The sequence below is a fragment of the Paramormyrops kingsleyae genome, chromosome 17 (assembly GCF_048594095.1).
Source record: "Paramormyrops kingsleyae isolate MSU_618 chromosome 17, PKINGS_0.4, whole genome shotgun sequence".
Taxonomy (NCBI): domain Eukaryota; kingdom Metazoa; phylum Chordata; class Actinopteri; order Osteoglossiformes; family Mormyridae; genus Paramormyrops; species Paramormyrops kingsleyae.
This window is the reverse complement of record NC_132813.1, coordinates 13,703,354-13,724,280: the sequence shown is the minus strand read 5'-3', so window position 1 is coordinate 13,724,280 and position 20,927 is coordinate 13,703,354. Positions and strand designations below refer to the sequence as shown.

General features: G+C 50.6%; 2 protein-coding genes across 2 annotated transcripts; both read right to left on the bottom strand.

Moving 5' to 3' along the window:
- Positions 1-193: 193 nt before the first annotated feature.
- Positions 194-7,426, bottom strand: dhx34 (DEAH (Asp-Glu-Ala-His) box polypeptide 34). Its single transcript, XM_023807334.2, has 16 exons — positions 6,027-7,426; positions 5,572-5,883; positions 4,821-5,075; positions 4,627-4,729; positions 4,335-4,552; positions 4,072-4,246; positions 3,795-3,988; positions 3,357-3,458; positions 2,445-2,708; positions 2,189-2,362; positions 1,829-1,934; positions 1,626-1,732; positions 1,242-1,496; positions 850-1,032; positions 619-760; positions 194-523 (listed from the first exon to the last, which is right to left on the bottom strand). The coding sequence occupies exons 1-16, from the start codon at positions 6,720-6,722 to the stop codon at positions 390-392; spliced, it is 3,420 nt and encodes a 1,139-aa protein (XP_023663102.2). The 5' UTR covers positions 6,723-7,426; the 3' UTR covers positions 194-389.
- A 1,141-nt stretch (positions 7,427-8,567) lies between these two features.
- st14a (ST14 transmembrane serine protease matriptase a) lies at positions 8,568-20,844 on the bottom strand. Its single transcript, XM_072701331.1, has 19 exons — positions 20,468-20,844; positions 16,711-16,858; positions 16,479-16,609; positions 15,634-15,704; positions 15,329-15,483; positions 15,115-15,150; positions 14,767-15,001; positions 13,724-13,866; positions 13,537-13,634; positions 13,175-13,284; positions 12,891-13,024; positions 12,688-12,792; positions 12,381-12,488; positions 12,174-12,290; positions 11,967-12,089; positions 10,499-10,682; positions 10,133-10,407; positions 9,558-9,694; positions 8,568-9,473 (listed from the first exon to the last, which is right to left on the bottom strand). The coding sequence occupies exons 1-19, from the start codon at positions 20,504-20,506 to the stop codon at positions 9,312-9,314; spliced, it is 2,511 nt and encodes an 836-aa protein (XP_072557432.1). The 5' UTR covers positions 20,507-20,844; the 3' UTR covers positions 8,568-9,311.
- Positions 20,845-20,927: the final 83 nt, after the last annotated feature.

The window sequence follows — 20,927 nt, the reverse complement described above, 5'->3', positions numbered from 1 at the left end:
TACGACCTCCGGTGTGTCTCTCCATCTGTGGATGCAGGTAGGATTCCCCGGGCGGGCGAGCATCCGCAAGCGACCCGTCAAGGCTCAGTCGCTGGTTCAAAAGCCCCTTGCTGTAATGTGGCTGCAGCTCCCCACACGGTCCGCCAGGAAGGTGCAGTTTAAAGAGATTTAAAAAGGCTGGGAACTGAAGCAGTTTATCATGATGTAACCATTTCATGGGATGGTTTTATTGTAAGGACACATGCCCGCCTAAAAGGCAAACTCACAGTCATAAAATATTTTGCATATAAAATGTGCACTAAAAAAAAAAAAAGCACAATTGAATCGTAGCCTTTTCTAGGAGATCAGGGAAGGTCCTGGGACTTTACCGCACAGTACCGGGGTGGAGCTCAGAGGTGCTGCCTTTTGTGTTTGAGGATCTCCGTGGAAGTTAGGGTCAAGTCTTTGTTACAGATATCACAGTGGTAGGCCCTGGTCAAGCTGGAAGAGGATGACTGGGACTCCCCTGTCTCAGACTCTGGCTCTAAAAACAAAAACAAGGGATCACGTGACTCAGAGGACATCTGTACTTCTCCAAACAAGCAAAAATATCAAGTGATGACAGCTGGCTGGACTTACCCTCCATGGGCTGCAGTTCTCCAGCTGGCCTGCAGGAGGCCTCATGGTGCATTCGCTCCAAAGGGGTCATCGGCATGTGCAGGTCGCAATGGGGGCAGGTCCAGAAGGTGCGCAGACACTCGCTGTACAAATCCCGAGAGTCCTATGGAGACAGGTGCGCTCATACATACCTCCCTGAGTCCCGGGGACCTCCCCCTATAGTTTAACATCTGCTCCCCAGCCCAAACTCACAGTCAGGCAGTTGTACGTGAAAAAGCTGGTGACCCTCAGACCTCCCTTGATGGGGTCTGACTCGACCTGCAATCCGGGGAAGAGCGGGTTGGTCACCGGGCCGGTCGCTAGGCTAGGATCCTGGGGCCCAACGTACAGGTTCTGAGACTGCAGGGCAGTAAGACGTCGCACCGTGTAGCTGACCTGGGGGGCAGGAGGGGGACATCCCACATCAGTGGCACACTGCGAGGAAGGCAGTGTCAGAGTCTCTACCAAAGAGTGTCAGTAGGGGGCGCCAAAACACGGTGAATAAACAGCCTCATAGCATACCGCTCACCCCAGGGGTAAACGCAGATTGGCGGCTATAGTCATGTGACCCACCCCCCGGATTCCGGCATCAGAGCACCCCTCACCTCCGTGTACATCAGGAACCGCACCATGCCGTCGGCCAGCTTCCGTACCTCCCTGTACGGAACGGCCGGGCCCCCGGCACCCTGGCCCAGCTGGGCCTGGAGGAGGCGCTCCCACTCTGCCCGCAGCGTCAGGGCGGAGGAGAGCACCTTCAGCGCCGCCTCTCCGTCACGCAAGACCAGCTCCAGCCAGCCGTCGGCCACCAGGCGTGTGCAGTCTGCGTTGCTATCCAGGGAGCTGGAGACCAGGAGCAGTGCCTGAAGGGGGCGACACAGAGCAAGCATGCACACACACACACACACACACACACACACACCAATTATCTCCATCTCACAGAAGAGGACATAATGGATATTAAAGATGTGCTCTTGTGCACCATGCCCTACCTGCAGGCAGGGGACACGCACGCAGTTGCACAAGTATGCCTTGTTGGTTTCCAGCAGAGTGGTGAAAGCCAGCAGCTGGTGCTTGGTGCTTGCGCCTCGGTCGGCCCCTGGGTGCAGGAGGAGAGAGGGGCACAGTGCTCAGGAAAGGGGTGGGGCCCATAGGGGTGGGGGCCATAGGGGTGGGGCCATAGCAGGGTACATACCCAACTCCTCACACTCCAGCTCTGGGATGTGAAGAACCTCAGGGTCACTGGCAAACACACTGGTGGGGTGGATGACCACGCCCTGCTTGCTGCACGTGTGGAAGACCTGTGGGCCGTGGGGGGGGGGGGACCCACAGTCACCTAGGGCATGCCTCTGAAAGCCCCCCCCTGCCAAAAACCCCAACAGCCACCGTAATGCCACTCTACCCCAACACCATGTGCCAAAAACTTCACACAAAACCATAATGCCATAAAACCATGATATCAGATGGCAGCGACTGTCATGAAATGCCGGGAATTAACCACAGTGCCACCCGCAGGCTCGGTAAGGGAATGCGAGGGAGGGCGGCAGGCAGCAACCTGGTCGGAGTCCTTCCGCGTGGCGTTGTGCTCGTCGGGCACTGCCAGCTGGGGGTAGAGCCCCCGGCACAGCAGCAGGCGAAGCAGAGCCCGCTGGGAGGAGGACAGGTCGCGGCTGGCGTCCGCCGCCCCCCGCAGTGCCGCCACGTCGTGCCGCAGTTGGAACTTCACGTCCTGGTGGGGAAATGGGGGGGGGGGGGGGTGTCAGGCAGGAGACACAGACGACGGCAGCAAGCGGAGGCGGGCGGCCCGTCACCTGTATATCCACGGCGTGGGAGGCGCCGTCCGCGTCCCTCTTGGCCCTCCCGCTGCCCTCCTCCTCAGACCCCGAGGAGCCTGGGTCCCCGTCCACCTCCTCCATGCGCAGCACTTTGCGCCGGCCCGTCTCCTGCAGCTCGTGGTCCCGCTTCATCTGGTGCAGACGCCGGCGCTTGCCCAGCCTCTCCCGCCGCTGCTGCCGGTCCTGCCCTACGGGGGTGCTGCTCTCCGCCTCCAGCAGCCCATGGCTGCCCAGCAGTTCCTGCAGCGGAACATTTGCAATTTCCAACCCAGTTCCTACCATGCCCCTAGCACACTCCTTGTTGGGATCCAATTGGCATTTCCAACCCAGTTCCAATAAACCGCACCCCTTGTTATGAATGGCCAATTAGCCGTAGGGACAGATCTTCACATTGTGATTGGCTGTAGAAAAACCCTATAGAATGAAATAAAACAATATTGAAAGAAAATGTTGACTGACTGATGCTTGTTTTTCAGTCTGTTAAGTTATACATCATACTAACAGAAGCAAACACAATTAAATAAATGAATGTCAACATTGCTGTTTCACATGGTGAGGCGATTAAGTGGAATTATGATATAGTTAATATTTCGGTATAGTTCACTGATAAGATAGCCAACCTATCAGTGAAAGTCTCCATTAAAAGCCTATTAAAGACAGTTTACTGTTGCTTGCAAAACAAATATCAAAAAGCCATACAAATAACTGCAAACAAAAATAAACCTATGAATTTTGTCATACAACTGGGGGCATGTTTCACTGTAATTGGGTTGGAAATCATGTGCACGGCCTGCAGCAGGGTGGCAGAGGGTCATCCCTGGATGTGCTGCACGTTTTTAGCCAGCAGAGGGCAACGCATCTGGCTCTTGGGATGTCACCGGCGGTCACCTTGAACTGCCGCCGCAGGTTGACCATCTCGTACAGGCGCTGCTCCTCCAGCCCCCGTCGGCGACACCACTTCCTGGAGCCAGTGCCTCGCTCCCCCTTTGCCTGCAGGAGACCAAGGGGGGCCCACATGTGCACACTCACCCTGCAAAATCCTTTTCTTCATAAATAATCTGCTTTCTGACAGCCTGGGACACTGCTAATGCCCAGAAGGTTGCCGGTTCAAAACCTGTGGGATCTCGCCATCGGGCCCCTAATCCGCAATTGCTCTAGGGACCGGCCAACCTGGCTTTCCAAAATGTGTCGCTTTTCAAAAAATGTCTGCTAAACCAATTTAAATTTGTAAATAACCCCCATGACAGGTGGGGGGGAGGAGGGACCGGAATCTGACCACTCCTCCATTGGTTAAAGACCCGAGTGTGTGTGTGTCCCGGCTCTGACCTGCACCCAGGCGTTAAAGGCGTTGAGCAGAGTGAAAGGGTCTCCCAGGTTGCTGATCAGGGGTTGGCGTGCAGTGGTGCAGTCGGGATTGTTCTGGGCGCTACGCAGCAAGGGAGACTGCACGCTGAGGGCGGCGGCCAGGCTCAGCACAGGCTCCAGGAGGTGGAAGACGGAGCCCAACACCAGCATCTTCCCTGGGAGCACAGACACGCATCAATCGGTCCCCGGCCCCATCCCTAAAATCCCTCTCAAAGGCCCCTCAATCACTGCCCCATACCGATGACGACGTCCACAGGCAGCTGTGCCAGCAACCTTCCAATGGGAGTCAGCTCTCCACAGCTGTCAAGCGCCCCCTGCTGGGTGAGGTAGGTCAACGCGGTTTGGATGCTGGCAGCAGGGGGTGGGTCAATGAAAGTGAAAGAGCGGGGGTCACCCAGTCCCATACTCTTCATCTGCAAGGACACAGGGATAGGGATGCTAATACCATAGGATCCTACAGCTGCTTACGATGAAGAGGAACTGACCATGACCGTCTCTCACCTGAAGCACCAGCGAATCCAATGCCACCCGGTGGATTTCTGGCACTGGGTAGGGGGCAAAGGCATCATAGTCGGATTCCACATACAGCCGGTAACAGACCCCGGGGCCGGTACGACCCGCTCGACCCTTCCGCTGCTCCGCGCTGGCCCGGCTGATCCAGAACTCCTGTAGCCTCTGCATCTTGGCCTTCGGGTCAAAGCTCATCTCCTTCACCTTCCCTGCGGGAGGCCGCACGTGTCAGCGGTACGTCTCAGACAGACCACACCACCCAAATGCTCACAAAACCACTTACCTGAATCCACCACGAATCGCACCCCGTCGATGGTCACCGATGTCTCAGCGATGTTGGTGGAGATGATGCACTTCCGTACCCCTGGGGGGGCGATGTCAAATACCTGCAGGGAGCCATCATCGTTAGGGTGCTGAAAGTCATGACACCGAGTGGCGACAGCAGCTTGACAAAATCACCACCAGGGGGTGCCAAACCTTGTCCTGCTGGGCCAGGGAGAGGGTGCTGTGCAGGGGTAGAACGATCCAGCGGCGTGTGTGAGTGCCGTAGGTCTGGCAGGCCTCCATGATGGTGCCGATTTCCGCCACGCCGCTGAGGAAGAGCAGCAGGTCTCCGCGTTCCTCCGGGGGGTACCGCTGGTCGATGCCCTGCAGCACACGCAGGTACGGTCGGGGGTCCAGCTTCTCCGAATGGGATGGCTGCTCCTCAGGGGGGATCGGCTGGTAGATAACCTGAGGGGAGACCAGTCTGAGCAAGAGGTTCTTAGAGCAGTGTTTCCCAATCTAGTCCTCGGCGACCTGCAGACAGTCCACATTTTTGCTCCCTCCCAGAGCAAAAATATGGACTGTCTGTGGGTCCCTGAGGACTGTATTGGGAAACTGCTTTACAGCAGAAGGCTTAGTATGTCTTTTGTTTATGAAAAATTATTATTCAGGGAGGCTGTAGCCCCTCTAAATAGGGTCTAGAGCCACCTGTGAGGTTACCTGGCAAAACTAGGCCTTCAACTAGGTCTATGGTTGTGCAGATCAGTGAATGTGCAGCCTTTAATCTCTGTGCCAAGGGAACCTCCCGTCTCCAAAGGCCCATACCCCTCCTTCAGTGTCTCCAATCATTACAAAATAGGCAGCTTCAAACTCAAAACCAGTTACAATGCAAAACATATGCAGGCCCTAAACCACCGTGCTCCTTGTGGCCTGATGCATCATCACTGTCGGCACGATCACCCACCTGGATAGGGAAGAGCCTCCCGGGAACCTGGAGCACAGGTGCATCGCTGAAGTAAGTGGAAAAGAGTTGGATGTTGATGGTGGCTGACATGAGGACGAGCCGCAGGTCGGGGCGCAGGTGCAGCAACGCACGGAGCACGCCCAGCAGGAAGTCACTATGCAGGTGCCGCTCATGAACTTCATCCACCAGCAGCACCTGGTAGCGGGCCAGCGTGCCGTCCTGCTGGATCTGCCGCAACAGCAGCCCCTCGGTCAGGAAGAGTAGCTTAGTGATCGCCGTGCGCGTTGTCTCGAAGCGGATCTGATAGCCCACCTGGAATATGGCAGCGACACATGTGAGACGGGAGTTAGTGCGACCGCGACAGGATCAATGCGGCTGATGCAGCCACATGCACTGCATAGTGACACCCCCGGTGGAAGGTGGTCCCAGCCCAGTACGCAGCTGTGTCTCTGTACCTTTGATCCGTACTGGTTGAGGCTCTCAACGCTGACACGCTTAGCCAGTGAGGTGCAGGCAATTCGGCGTGGCTGGGTGCAGCCGATGTTGCTGAAGCCGGCGGAGAGCAGGTACTGGGGTACCTGGGTGGACTTCCCGCAGCCCGTGTCCCCGGCCACCAGCACCACCGGGTGTGCCCTCACAAGCTCCACAATCCGGTCCCGGTACTGGAAGATGGGCAGGGATCTCCGCTCCCGCTGTAGCTTGGCCAGCTTGGAGAAACTCTGCTTCTGGCTAAAGTCCAGGTAGTGGAGCAGGGCCAGTCGGCACGTGGCAACCTTCTGGCTCCCGGGGTCCAAATGACTCCTCCGGCGCGAGTCAGCCTGGCCGAGCCGCTCCTCCACATCCCGTGTCCGCACGGAGACGTTGATCCTGTAACGGGCATCATATTCCTTGGGCAGGCCCAGGTCCAAAACTGAAGTTTTACTCTTTTTGCACTTGCCCTCTTGTTTCACCTCTTGTTCTTTTGAGCCCAGCATCTCCTTTTTCTCCTTAAACCTCTGGAATCGCTCAAAGAAAGCCCAGAACTGCTTATGGTCAGGACTTCCCGCCTGGATATAATCGTGGGGACGGAAGAAAATCTCATCCAGACGTGCGCGGCATCCCGGGCTGCTCCAGTCCCAATTCTCACCGTCCCGTTTTCTCTCTGACCCCATTTTATTTATTATTATTAAAGTTGGTTCTACACAAGTAGCAGTTTACAGACCATCCAGCGCATTTGCAGTAAGACTAAGGGCACTGTGTATGTAGCCTGTGCAAGCAATACGTTACACCTGCGACTCTGACAGAGCAGCAGCACACCGCATCACTGTAGATCAAAGACGGGTCGGCATTCATCCCGTGTAAGATCTGACTCCGGATCTCATACATCACCGTTTATTCACACGATTATGCAACAGCTTTGCACGCCTAAACCAGAATTGCTAGCCGGATATACACACACACATAAATTATGTATCGCAAATGCGTCGTTATCATAATTTTACGGTTTCTGTAAACGGATAAGACAGCGGATGAAGGTTCAGTAATGCTCGCTGACCTCGATATTGCATTTTCATACAAACATCACAGCCAAGGGTTGGAGACTATCAACTAAGCACACTGAAAAAGAATAAAGTCAGTTGTTTCAGCACATCCACACGGAAACGCCGGGTTCGTCGGAGACGGTCACCGAAAATACCCAAAAACGAAATATTTACCCGAGGGTGACAGAAAATATTACGGACCGTTTCCGTTCCGTCTGTAAAAGAAACCGGGTGGCTCAGGGTGCGTCCAATATCCGTTCCGATGGGACCGGATATTCGGTCCCATCAATAAGCACTAGGACAGGGGTGTCAAACTCTAGTCGTGGAGTGTTGGAACCCTGTGTAGTTTAGTTCTTTTCCTGTTTCACCACCAATGATTCAGCTCAAGAGCTGTGTGGTAATTAGCACAAGGAGCTGCAAGGAGTCAAAATCAGGTGTGTTGAACGAGGGGAAACCCAAAATGTGCAGGGCTCTGGCCCACCAGGAGAGGAGTTTGACACCCCTGCACTAGAAGGAACAACGTTTTACTGGATAGACCAGAAGCACTGGGTTAGTTACTGATAAGACGAAATGCAGTCAGCACACATACCTGCGTGTATTTAATGTAGAAAGACGTGCAAACATGTTTACTATCACGCAGCCTGCTGCCATACAGATCCTCTGCAGCCCCACCTACATCACCTCAATCACCGCATGTAAATCTGTCTGGGAGAGAGGAATATTCCTACTGGAAGTGGCACATGATGAACTCACTGATGGTATCACAGGCAGGGCCGGTCCACCCTTCAGATGACATAGGCGGTCAACCCGAGCACAATTTGATTAAGGGGGGCAAAAGAAGTGAGTGAAAAAAATCATAAGAAATGTGATTTTATTTACACTAGTTTTAATATTTAGCTACTGAAACAGATGCCAGCTAGCTAGTTAGCAGCCAGAAACCCCATGCAACTGAAATAGCTGTAATACTAATGAACTGATAAAATTTGTTTTCTGCTGCCCTTAACGGGGGGGGGGGGTTACTTTGAAGTTCGAAGTAAGTTACATCATAGAAAGTTACATTTCAGACATCCCACCTTCCGCATAATCAGGGAGGTGGGGGCTGGCCGTTTCCAGGTCACTGCACGTCATTCACGAGTATCAGGGAGCTTCTGTCAATTTCGGAAGATTCTTGGACCTTCCAGGGGAGGTAGTATGTCTGACATTTAACCATCTAAGGAGTGACTACAGAAGGATTCTGCTGCCAACCAACCAAGTGCCGTTTTTTGTTCTCACCCTTCGTCTAAATTACTCACCTCGGGTGAGTGGCCGGGCTTAATTTCCAGCTGTGCTCACAATGCCACACTATTTTTTTTTGCACCACATTTCAAAATTCCAGCTCTTGATGAACCAGTCAGACCTAAGGCACACTTTCAGGCTCGGCAGGGTTAAAGCTCATCTAAAGTAATATAGTTGAAAATAAAGAAATACAGCCATAAAGAGAGGCACGAGGTTTTATTACAGTATTAAATAGTCACATTTCAAATTAAAACATCAACTGGAGTGTAAAAAAAAAACACATTCATACACAACACAGATGCAGTCAGGACACTCCTGTATGACTGAATTCTCCCCAAAAATTGACATATTTTTTGATGGGGGTTACAGTTTGAACAGTGTAAAATCATCCGAGATTTACAAAACAGATTTATGGTATGGAAGGCACCTGTTATATGGAAACTACATTTTGAAAACCCAAATTAAAATATATGTATATATATGTCCCTTATAAAGTGGCAGGGAGCTTCACTCTGAGGACGTATGGCTTATCACCTTCACCAGCAAAAAGACTCGCCTTCACAATGTGACAAAATTAAACAGAACATTAAAAAGAGACTGCATTGCAGCTACGTCACAGTAAAAATATGTACAACTGTAAAAAGGAAGGAAGGACCTGAAAAACAGGAAAAGGATAGTGGGGGAGGGAGAAATGCAGTCCTGCTCTCTTTTTGAAGCAGTGCTTCCCTTTTGGGACTTTTTGGGGTCGGGTGCCCTGTAACTGCTCTCCATTTGTGGCTGGGGTGAAGTCCTCAGGGGGACAGAGGCTGCGATGATGACCAGCTGTCAGAGTCTGCGGATGAACATCAGCTGCTATGAAGTGCCAGGTTTGAAGCCTGGATCTAGACTTCAAACGATGGCGGCAGGCTGAGTCACATGTTCTGCCCCGCTCCCCGCCCGGGTCATCTACACCCCAGTCTTCTCCTTGATCCAACCACGGAATTGGGTGACTCGCGTGTAGATGCCAGGCCTGTTCTTGCGAGCACAACCATCTCCCCAGCTCACCACTCCTGGCAGGAAGTAGCGCCTTCCAATGTCCAGGCTGGCCAGGGGGCCGCCAGAGTCGCCCTGCGGGGTGGGGGGGAGACAGAGGCGGTGAGGTAATTATGAGCAAGCCCAACCCAGCAAAGGAGACACGAGCTGTCAGTGTACCTGACATGCATCCACGCCCCCTGACAGCACGCCGGCACACAGCATGCGTGACGTGATCTGGTTGCTCATCAGCTGGTTGCACACGGTGCTGTTGATAATCCGCACCTCAGCCTTCTGGAGCACCTGAGCTAATTTTCCTGGTGAGTGGACAGACACACACAAACACCATCTCAACAAGAAGACCCTGGGCATCAACGCTGGGACACCAGCCCAGTTTCAGCAAATCCACTACCTATGCGAGCGATCTTGCCTCTCGTTCTACAAAGAGCCAGTCTCACCAGGTCACAGTGAGCAACAGACTCTGCTGTTATCTTGCTTTAGACAAGCGTTTCTCAATCCAGTCCTCGGGGAGCAACAGACAATCCACGTTTTAGCAAAAAAGTGAACTGTCTGGGCGGGAGCAAAAACGTGGACTGAGTGGGCGGGAGCAAAAATGTGGACTGACTGGGCGGGAGTAAAAACGTGGACTGACTGTGGATCCCTGAGGACTGAATGGGGAAACACTGCTTTAGACAGAAAAAGAATTCTCTTATATCCCTCATCGATGCACATCAAAGGGGGCAACTGGGGCTCACCGTCCTCCTGCGTTTTGCCCCAGCCGGTGATCCAGACGGACTTCCCCACTGGGAAGTCATGGGCAGGGTTGGGCAGGCAGATGGGCATTATGTACTGGCTGAAGGTCACAGGACTGTCCAGCTGCATCAGTGCAATGTCGAAGTCATAGGTGTATTCGTTGTAGTTGGGGTGCTGGATGACACTCTTCAGATACTTCTTCACCACCCTCTCGATGTTTTTTGCATTCTGATCATGCAGGCCAAGGTACACTTCCCACGTACCCGGCTGAGAAAGCCTGTGTGACGGACACTCATGCAGTTAAGCGAAGGGGGGGCTCCCCGCACACCACACCTCGACCCTGAAAACGGGCCGGACCAGGGGCTTACCGCATAGAGTCTTGGTCCTGAACGCAGTGTGCGGCCGTGACCAGCCAGGTGTCGCTGATTAGTGACGCGCCGCAGACGTGCCCCTGATTTTTGATGTGCAGGCTCACCTGCCACGGCCACTCCCCTTCCAGGGAGTTCTGGCCCCCCACGATGCGGGACGTCCTGAAGAGCTGCCTGCCGCAGTCTGGAGGGCAGAGAACGCGGCAGATATGTGGGCCGGGCCTGGTACTGCTGTGGGTGCCACCATGACAAAGTGCCATGCCACTACAGGACTGGAGTCAACCATGGATGCGCATCACACATGTGCCAGCGAAGAAAGCCGAATACAAAAGCAACTAAAAACGAATGAATACTACCTAAAAAAATACAGTCAGTCCTCGTGCGTTCGCGCTTCGTAAATTCACAGATCTGCAAAAATTTCATTGGAACCGAACTTATTTGCATCCGCGATTTTTTCGCACATCTGCGTTCCTTTTTATGTACATACTGTACTGTACCTTTACAAGATGTGAATCCCATTCGCAAAGTTTATTCCCTCTGGAACTGTCATGACATGATCGTCCGATGCCACGCCCCCTCATCTACCTCATGTGGAATCCCTGTGTGATCAGCGCTGTTGTTTCGAGTTGCTGTCATTAGTCCTGTGTATTTACGTCTGTGTTTAAGTATGTTTCCCGTCATTAATGCCATTTTGAGTTTGCTGCCTGTTCCGTTGTCCTGCTTGTCTTTACCTTTTGATTAAACCCCGTGTTCCCAGATTTCTTGAGTCCTGTCCCTGCTTCCCCGGTCCGTGCCCCGGCAATACGTGACAGGAACGCTAATGGTTACATAAATATTAGAAAATAGTTCATTTACTATTTTGTAATAGTAAGTACACGTTAACGTAAATTCAACGCACAAAAATGATAAATTTCTTGAAAGGTGCTAATGTTTACGTACATAGCAAATGTGTCCTGGGTTTCCATCTCAAGACGCATTTGCTATAAACACTGAAAGGGTTGGTTTTTAACGGTAATGTATTAAGCTAACTTTTAAATGAAACTAAAGTGTTTTGGGAGTTATTTAGGGTTTAAACTATAGAAATAAGCACATATTTTTAGTGACTCTACCAAACATCCGCGAATCCTCCTCATTCGCGACAGGTTCTGGAACCTAACCTTGCGAATGTCCGAGGGCTTACTGGGCCAATGCAGCCAAAGGTAATTAGCCATTTTATGATAATCTGTGCCAATACATGAGACAAGCTTTCACTGTCTATAAGGGCACGGGTTTGGCAAGTGGTCTAAAGTCCTTTATTACTTGAAAAGTTTGATACTTCAATAGTTTATCACGGTTGACTCAGATTAGGAGCGCATGCATGACTCAAATCCACGGTTGACTCAGATCCTGTTGTGACATGCCCTGTTTGTGGGCTCGGCCTACACTATGGCTGTCTGAAATGCATTCTGGGATCCGAAGTCTCTCTTACCGCAGTTGGCCTCATCCGAGCCATCCTCACAGTCTGGAGTACCGTCACACTCTGCGTTCGCCTTGTTGATGCATTTCTGGTCTGCACACTGGTAGGTAAGGCTTGTGCATGGTACCACAGAGACTGGAGGGGGCAAGGCGGAGTCAAAGTCAGCTCGCCTGGAGGCCACCAGGCAATTCTGATGTCCGCCTGGGTACCCCCACTCACCGCTGGCACAGTTTTGCTCGTCAGACCCATCGCCACAGTTATCCTGCCCGTCACATTTCATCTTCTCCGAGATGCATTTCCCATTCTGGCAGCTCACCTCCCCGCTCTGACACGTTCCTGTAGGAAGAGGACCGGCTACAACCTCACAAACCACTACCATAATGACTGGAGGTACCCCCACCCACAGACCAGCGATGAAGGTCCTACCGCAACCCATCTCGTCAGTGCCATCGCCACAGTCATCCACGCCATCACACTTCCAGATTGGGGACTTGCAAAAGCCGTTCTTGCAGCTGATCTGAGTCGCGTTACATACTGCCAATGGGAAAACACATGCGTAAGAGGAAAAGGTAGATACTCATGATCTATACCAAGTCAGATCACTGAGCATGTTAAAGCACTGACTGATTGAACATGAGGTTCACACTCAGATACGAAAGTCTCCAAAACACACGTGGTAGTGAGCAGTACAGAATCCCCCAGCAGTTAACGCCGGAACCCGACCCAAACTCACTGCAGTTCATCTCATCGCTGTTGTCCCCGCAGTCGTTCCAGCCATTGCATTTCAGCTGCGGCTTGATGCACCGATAGTTCTTGCAGCGGAAAGTGTCAGGACAGGCTATGTGGGAGAGGCAAGATGGGGGAATCGATTCAGGGAAGACAGGCGGCCGCAGAGAGAGATGCTCAGCATACGGCTTTGAGACGTGCTCCGCTTACGGTTGGTGGGTTCGAAGGCCTCGAATTCAGCAAGGAACCCTCGGTCCACAAGAGACTTGTCAGAATGGAACAACACCTTCATCTTGTTGCTCTTGTTAATGACCACAAACACGTCCTTCTTTTCGCCACAGTACCTAAGGCCAGCAGAAACAGTGACGGTCTTGGCGTCAGAGCAGGAGCTTGGGAAGGACTACATGCGCCACAGAGCAGAGGATATTCACCGCCGAAGGGAGCATAAGGCTGCACATGGAAAGCTGGGATACAACCAGCATGCTCGGACTTACTTCTGCCCATCGATCGTTACGTAGTCCTTCTGACAACTAGAGCCAGTGTAACCAAGGTCTGACAGGAGGAACTTCAGAAACCTCACTTTGACATATTTACCAGTAGGCACCTGGAAGGGGGGAGGGACACAGCTGGGTGTTTACGCGTTGAGATCCCTGCATTTCTGCTCTAGATAGACCCATTAGAAGGACTTGCCCACTTTACATAATTTAAGAACGTTTGTTTTTTCTAATGAAAGTGTTCCAATATAGATACAATGTGCGTGGACAGATGGCATTTATTCCATTAAAATGGAGGCAGACAGTAATCATAGCATGTAAACAGAGGATCCCCCCCTCCCACCATTGGGGCAGCCCCCAACCTCAATGTTCCATAGGCAATCAACAGAAGGTGGATAATAGGAAGGGTACTCTGGACTGCTGAAGTTTCCATTGGAACCACGGAGATCGGCATCACACTCTGGGAGATAAAAGGAATTATATTCATGACATCACAAAATATTTGGGGGGGGGGGGGGGGGGGGTGTCGGGCCACCACGTGGACTGTACCTCGTGTGGATGCGGGGACTTGGCTGAAGTAAGCCTTGAACCCAGGGTAGCTGTGCTCGTCATTGGTGACCAGCGTGAGCAGCATGACGTTTCCGGACGAGAAGAAGATTACGGGCTCTGTGGGGGCATAGTGTCCACACTTCCTGTCATGCAGGAGAGAAGCCACGTTACCAACCGTCTGACAAAGCACGACAACAATGGTGGAATCAGTTACATTATTCACCCCAACCATTCTTCAGTGAGGCGTCGTTAGGGGGAAAGAAGCCGAATGCCTATCACTCAAACACAGTGATGAGTGTGGCTGTTCCCCAAGGAGGATTTAATGGTACATGCTCAGTATATCATTTCTACAAGGCTATGCATAATGAAACAAATTGACACATTTGACACGGGCGGAACATAAATTCACAAATAGATGTTCAATATGAAAAACCTTACGGTTATGCTGGCTACAGTCTTTTGGTTCTGTTATATTGAACTCAGACATGGTGATGGGGAAACACCCGACATTCTCTCTCATTCGAGGCGACACCATCCAAGCGTTTGTGCAACCGGAGAAAGGCAAAAATAACCTCTGCAAGAGTCTCTCCGTGGCATTTAAGCAAATTCAGCTACAGATAGGTCACCATACTTGGTAGTAGACTACAGTGAATTTGGCATTGAATTAACAACTTAGATGATGATGCATTTTCCATTGTTTTTATTTATGTTTTGTATTTCTTTACCACGTGCTAATAAGCATTTCTCGTTAACATTGAAACATTGCCTTTGTTTCACAGCCTGAACCCGGGTTCGCCCTAGAAACAGCATTGCCACCTGATTCAAACACCACGACTTAAGAAGTAGACACACTGAGATACCACACACTGCCACCAAATGGACCCAAAGCATGCGGTTTATTTATTTTTGCAACTCTGAAGCGATTTCTTCACATACGGCGAGGATTAAAGTGTTATAGCCTCTTGCATGATTAAGCAAAAACATGTAGAGAAACTCGTTTTGCCGTTCACAGTGCTGTCACACAAGATCCTGACGTCACTCACTCGGCTAACAGGCAGCTCTCGTCCTCCACGAGCGAGTCGTACACCCTGACGAAGTCGCTGCTACAGTCGTCGTCCAACATGAAGGTGTCGAATTTCAGCTTAATCACGTTACCCCGGGCGGCTCGTAGCTGCCACAGGATGATGGCGTTGGAGGGGTAGGTCGAGTTGAGGAAACCGGGCGACGTTATCTCTTGGGGTGTGTCGCCCTTGGCGTGAAGAGTGAATTTCTGTTTGGCTGTGGAGGGGGGCACAGTCACAAGTCTGGAGGGGTGAAACCAAGCCCCAAATACAGGGAATGAAGGTACCCCCCCCAAAAAAAAATAAACACAGCCCAGACGGGAGTCTTACAGGTGAGCTTTTTCTGGAACATTCTGGAGTCCACAGCTGTAAAACAGACAGCAGGTCTCGGTAAGGAATAATGGGGGGGGGGTGTCTGTCTATGTGTATTCCAGCTGCCCCGAGGCTGAATAAGGCTTCTCTGGTTTAAGTATGTCACTATTTGCATGTGGTCTGCGTTCACAGAAACACAAGCAGGAGACAAGGGCGCACTGTGGGGCTGTACCAGACAACGTCAGCTCATCGAAGCTCAGCGACTGGGCGTCATTGGCCATGCGGCTCCGTATCTTGCTGATGGTACTTATGGCGCTGTCCACGGTGGCCTCCTGACTCGCTGGTACGTTGAACTCGGACAGATAGTAGGCGATGACGCTGCCTTCACTGCGAGGGTGTCAAGGGGAAGGGTCACTCACAAACACGCCCCCTTGAGGTCAGGACTCGCTGCGCCAAGCAGTTCATACACAAGATTCCTGCCATCCACCTGTTCAAATTTTCGGATTGAACCATCGCGTAAATCCCAGGAGGACGTACCTGAAACCTTCCACGGATGTTCCTACATAGTGCTTGGATAAATCTGCCGAATTCTGATACATCGACGCCAGCTGAAAGGTGACAGAAAATGAACAATATCTTTACAAACAGTAGACGGACGTGATAATTTACATTTTAACGTGGCTGATTTGGCAGATTAAATTCAATTCAATTTTAATTGTATAGCACATTTTCACAACAGTACAAGAGCTTTACATTATCCCTGTCCAAAGCCAAAGGTGACAGAGGTAAGGAAAAACTCCATAGAAAGAAGAAACCTTGGAAGGAACCAGACTCAAAGGGGGAACCTATCCTCCAGGGGGCAGCAGAGGGAGCCCTACCCCTAACCAGACTCAAAGGGGGAACCTATCCTCCAGGGGGCAGCAGAGGGAGCCCTACCCCTAACCAGACCCAAAGGGGGAGCCCATCCTCCAGGGGGCAGCAGAGGAAGCCCTAACCCTAACCAGACCCAAAGGGGGAGCCCATCCTCCAGGGGGCAGCAGAGGAAACCCTAACCCTAACTAGACCCAAAGGGGGAGCCCATCCTCCAGGGGGCAGCAGAGGAAGCCCTAACCCTAACCAGACCCAAAGGGGGAGCCCATCCTCCAGGGGGCAGCAGAGGAAACCCAAACCCTAACTAGACCCAAAGGGGGAGCCCATCCTCCAGGGGGCAGCAGAGGAAGCCCTAACCCTAACCGGACCCAAAGGGGGAGCCCATCCTCCAGGGGGCAGCAGAGGAAGCCCTAACCCTAACCGGACCCAAAGGGGGAGCCCATCCTCCAGGGGGCAGCAGAGGAAGTCAACGAAGGCAATCGAATCGGGCACCGTGGGCCGGGCCGTCTCACCTGCGACACCACCTGACCAGCCAGATCCTGGTACTGGGTGCTGTTGGAGTCCTCGTAGACATCCTGAAAGGTTGCGCTGGTGATGCGCATTGAGCCACCGTACATCTTCTTCATGGTCGTGGGCTTGAGGACTGTGGATGAGTGTGTGTGTGTGTGGGGGGGGGGGGGATGGTTAAAAGCCAGATGGAATGCAAGGTCTATAGCGATGGGGGGGGGGGGGGGGGAGACTTACAGCGCCAGACAAGCAGCCCGATCACAAGTGCGATGATGGCAGCGCCGATCACCACGGCGGCCACGACCCATTTCTTGCCCTTGTCTTTCTTCACCGGCTTGGGATCAGGTGTTGGAAGGAACTGGATGGAGGTCTCCCCGTCCGGGTCCTACAGGGAGAGAGGAAGCCTAGAACATCACCCACAGCTGGAAGTGATGGATGCAATGAATCGTATCCTAAGAGATAGAAGGGAGAATAAGAAGAGACCTGGAGGACCATGTCTGTCTGAGCTGGTGCACGTCGTTCCTCCAACAGAGGGGACAAAGATCACGGCAGAGCTCTCGAAAGAAACAACAGCAGCCATACATACCAGAAACCCCCTCGACATTCGCTCTGCAACTCTGAGAATGACTGTGCACTATGTGCAAGCCAAGCAGCACTGCGCACACCCACACGTGCAGTCCGCCCTCCTCCCTTCACAGGCACTAGCTGGAGAGAAACCTACACACTGTGCTACGCAAGATGTACTCAGTCATTGCTCATGGCAGACACAGAGGTAGAATCATTTATAAAAATAAAAATAAAAAAATAAATAAAAAAAGAGGTAACTGAGCAGTCCAAATATAGTGTATTGTCTACGTGTCAGAAAGCCTTTACTGAATACATTTTGGAAGCATATCACCACAGGGGGTTTTAAACAACCCTTATATTGCAAAGCCCAAGCCAGACCATTACCATTCATTCTTTGTCACTCCCTGCATCTGGTGATGGTTTGGTTCCCCAGGCTTTGCAAATATATTCAAAAATCAGCAAAACAAGACTGAGGCTCACAATTTGTCATTTTCCTTTGTGGAATCATTTATTTTTGACATTCCCAAAAAAGGTTTATTTGTGGCATTCTTCAGCACTAACAGACAGTCCTCAAAGCCATGGACTATGGACCTTCTTCAGGGGGGGATACATGCGAGAGCAAGCGGTCACCTCCTCCTGTCCTGTCACCTCCCCCGGTCAATCTGTCCATCTGCCTGTTTAAATGTGTCACCAGGCTTGGGTAGGCAGTTCAGCAACATGGGACTAAAAATGTACTTGCACGTAACTTTCAGTAAAAATCATTCCAAAACGGCAAAAAAAAACAAAAAGACAAAAAAAAACAAAAACTGTCCCATTGGTAATTCTCACGGACGAGATTTTTTCAGAAAAATGAACACAATTAATTACAACAATATTGTTTTGTGTAAAGAACAATGTCCATCAGTTTAACTTGATAGGCATAAAAAATTATGGCAAATATTGTTGCTTTAATTATATTATTTTTTTAACCATTCCTCCCAAAAAGGTATCAAGAAATCTCATTACTCAGTTTTTAGATGGGAAAAAAAAAAACACAAAAGTTTAAATCTTTCGTCTACATTGCATGCAAATCCACAATAAACAATTGAATTGTTTGAGACAATGTGTATTTATTACCAATTGTTAGTTTTATCATTTTTTCTAATTTTTATTTCATGTCCTGTTTCTGGCCCCCGTCCAGGCGGCTTTTCAATAATCGACGGTTTGTCCAGGTTTAATGCTGCAACCCGCATGACCTGGTGTTACAGGTTACAGTGGAGCGCCAAGTCAAGGAAAAGGCACCGACTTTCAATAAACAGCAGCCAGTCAGTAACATCACACGACGTTTGCAAGGCTTGTGCACACATTTACTTTAAAAAACGACATGCACATCCCTACGTGCCACGCTGCTCACCAGTGACATCAACCTCTATTGGCACTTTGACACTTCCTTATTAGTAATATTCTTAAGAAAAGTACTACCTGATTGGCTGGTGAATGCTAAAATGCATTAATATTAGAGAAGTGCTACCTTATTGGTTAGCGAACTGATTAATATACCCGGACACGTCCTTGTTTACGTCTCACCAAATAGGTTAACCACAGTCATTGTTTCCTCTTTTTCATAACTCTTGCCCTGTATTTAATGAATTTTGTTTATTACAGATATAAATGTTAATATAGTAAAACTGTTTGACTGTACCAAAGGCAAAATTGACGTTTCATACAAAATTGTGCAATTTCAGTTTGTCTTCAAACCAAACCAATTTTAAAAATTAGAGAAAACTGCTGAATTTGTGAGACCTGGGTGAGTCTTACAAAACAACCAGCTTCCTAAATCAGATCTGATGTTTCTGGTACTGTCAAGCTGAACCCAGGTGGTCCTCTGTGGGACATGATGTTTTCTCTTGGCCTTTTTGGGGTGAGATTAGATCAGATCATGAACATATATCCACAAAAAAAGTGGCAGAACAGGAAAATTAGACTTCGGCTCACTTGGAGAAAGTGCCAGCTTCTCATCCACATAGCCAAAGGATCAGGCGAGGCTGGTGACGTCACAAAGATCACCTGGTTTGTAGTGTAGCACGCCTTGGTTACAGAGGCAGCATTCTGTGTGTATCACAGCTATTCAGGAAGTTACTCTGCTATGGGTCATGAAGCTCAGTGGTAGAAACTGGGCAAACAGGTTAGACAGTATTCACTGAGCACTTGGGCGCAAAAATCCCACACGGGCGAATAGAAACTAGTCGAGGCAAGACAGAGGAACCCGGAGATGATCACGTGATCAGATAAGAGTTCCTACAGCTTGCACTCTCCTAAAACCGCCCACTCCTCATTCTTAGACTCTGCCACCTTTCTAGGAAAACCGATGACCTGAATCTGCCCATGTCTCTAGTATAGTTGAACCCATAACAGTAAAATCAAGGTGAAACCCTGAACTTCACCCTTGGTAATTCCACAAGCCAACACAATTGACCTAGTCCTACTGTAAAAACAGAGACAAAACTTCCTGCTGCAGAAATCAACCCAAAGAGACGAAGCCCAACAACTGTATTCAGACAAGGAGTCAGGCAAGCTGCCCCACCCTCCAGCTCAGCGGCCGTACCCTCGGACCTGCGACAATGCCCCGCGACACCCTAAAGAGCAACACCCTATTGCGTGCATTCTGCACACACCGAGCAGCTGCGCAGCTTTAATGCGCAGGGATGTTTGTCAGAGACCAACCTCAAACATGTCCAAACATTGTCATGGCTTGACTTAAAAAAATAAATAGATTTATTTATTGGACATTTATTTATATAGATTTAGACCAAGAGGCCGAGGAGATTGTGAAACTCAGAAACCGGGCAGCGGCGTTCCCTGGGCAGGGAGGGGACTGCCTAGGGGTAACAACTGTAGCCTATAAATTACTCCGGTAAGGCTCCAGGCGATCAGGGGCCTTGACACTGAGTAAGGCTTCAATGTTGTGTGCTTCCAGTTAAGGACACGACTGTTGCTAATTTACAGAAATTGTCCTAAGCTGGAAAACCGGTTTCGGGGGTGTGGGGGGGGAAGCGGCTTGTAAATTAAGCACAGACCTATCATTGAATTGCACCAGGTACCAGAGATTCACCGCTTATTCACCAATGAAGACGCATCCTCTAGGAAGCCAGTGCAATAAAAAAATAATAAGAAGAAAATATAGAAGGAGGCAGACAGACAATAAGCTTAGGTTCCTTCGCACCAGAACCAAATGGTAAAATGTACTATCAGTATCATAACCAGAAAATGTCTTTCCATCTGCCTGATAATAGAAAGCGGTTTATAAGTAGCGTTTAAAACCTTATACAACTTTGACAAAATAGTACTTTTAACTAAATTTGTTCAAAATACTACTTTTGCCTTTTTATAAAAAAAAAAAAGCCAAGCACATATACCCGAATAAGATGTATATTCGTGAGAGTCCTACCTGTGTGTTGTACCGCATTTTTCCATCTGAGCGCTCCATACTGCGCCAGGCGAAGGGCGTCCGCGCACCTTCTGCTGTATTTCAAGCGGTTTCCTACTTCCTACCCACTCCTGCTGGCCCCCGTTTGTTGCCGTTTGGTCTGTTTTGCTGGTATCTGTTACCCGTTCTTGTGGGTTCTCCTCCCGTTTTGTCCGGTATGCCCGCAAACACCCTACCGGAAACAAAAAATAATAATACCTGCGCCGAAACCGAGACGCGTACAGGTGGGTGCAGGTATATGCGGGAAACAAAACGCACATCACGCCATGGCGACTCTTTTTGTGGCCGCAGAGACTGAAACAGGGGGGAGTTTCGCGTTAATGCGGGCGGATCCCGGCCTCCGCTTCCTGCAGGTACAGATGCGCAGGGGGCGGGACACCTGCGCAGGAATCGTGGGTGCTAGCGCGCTCCCTCTAGTACT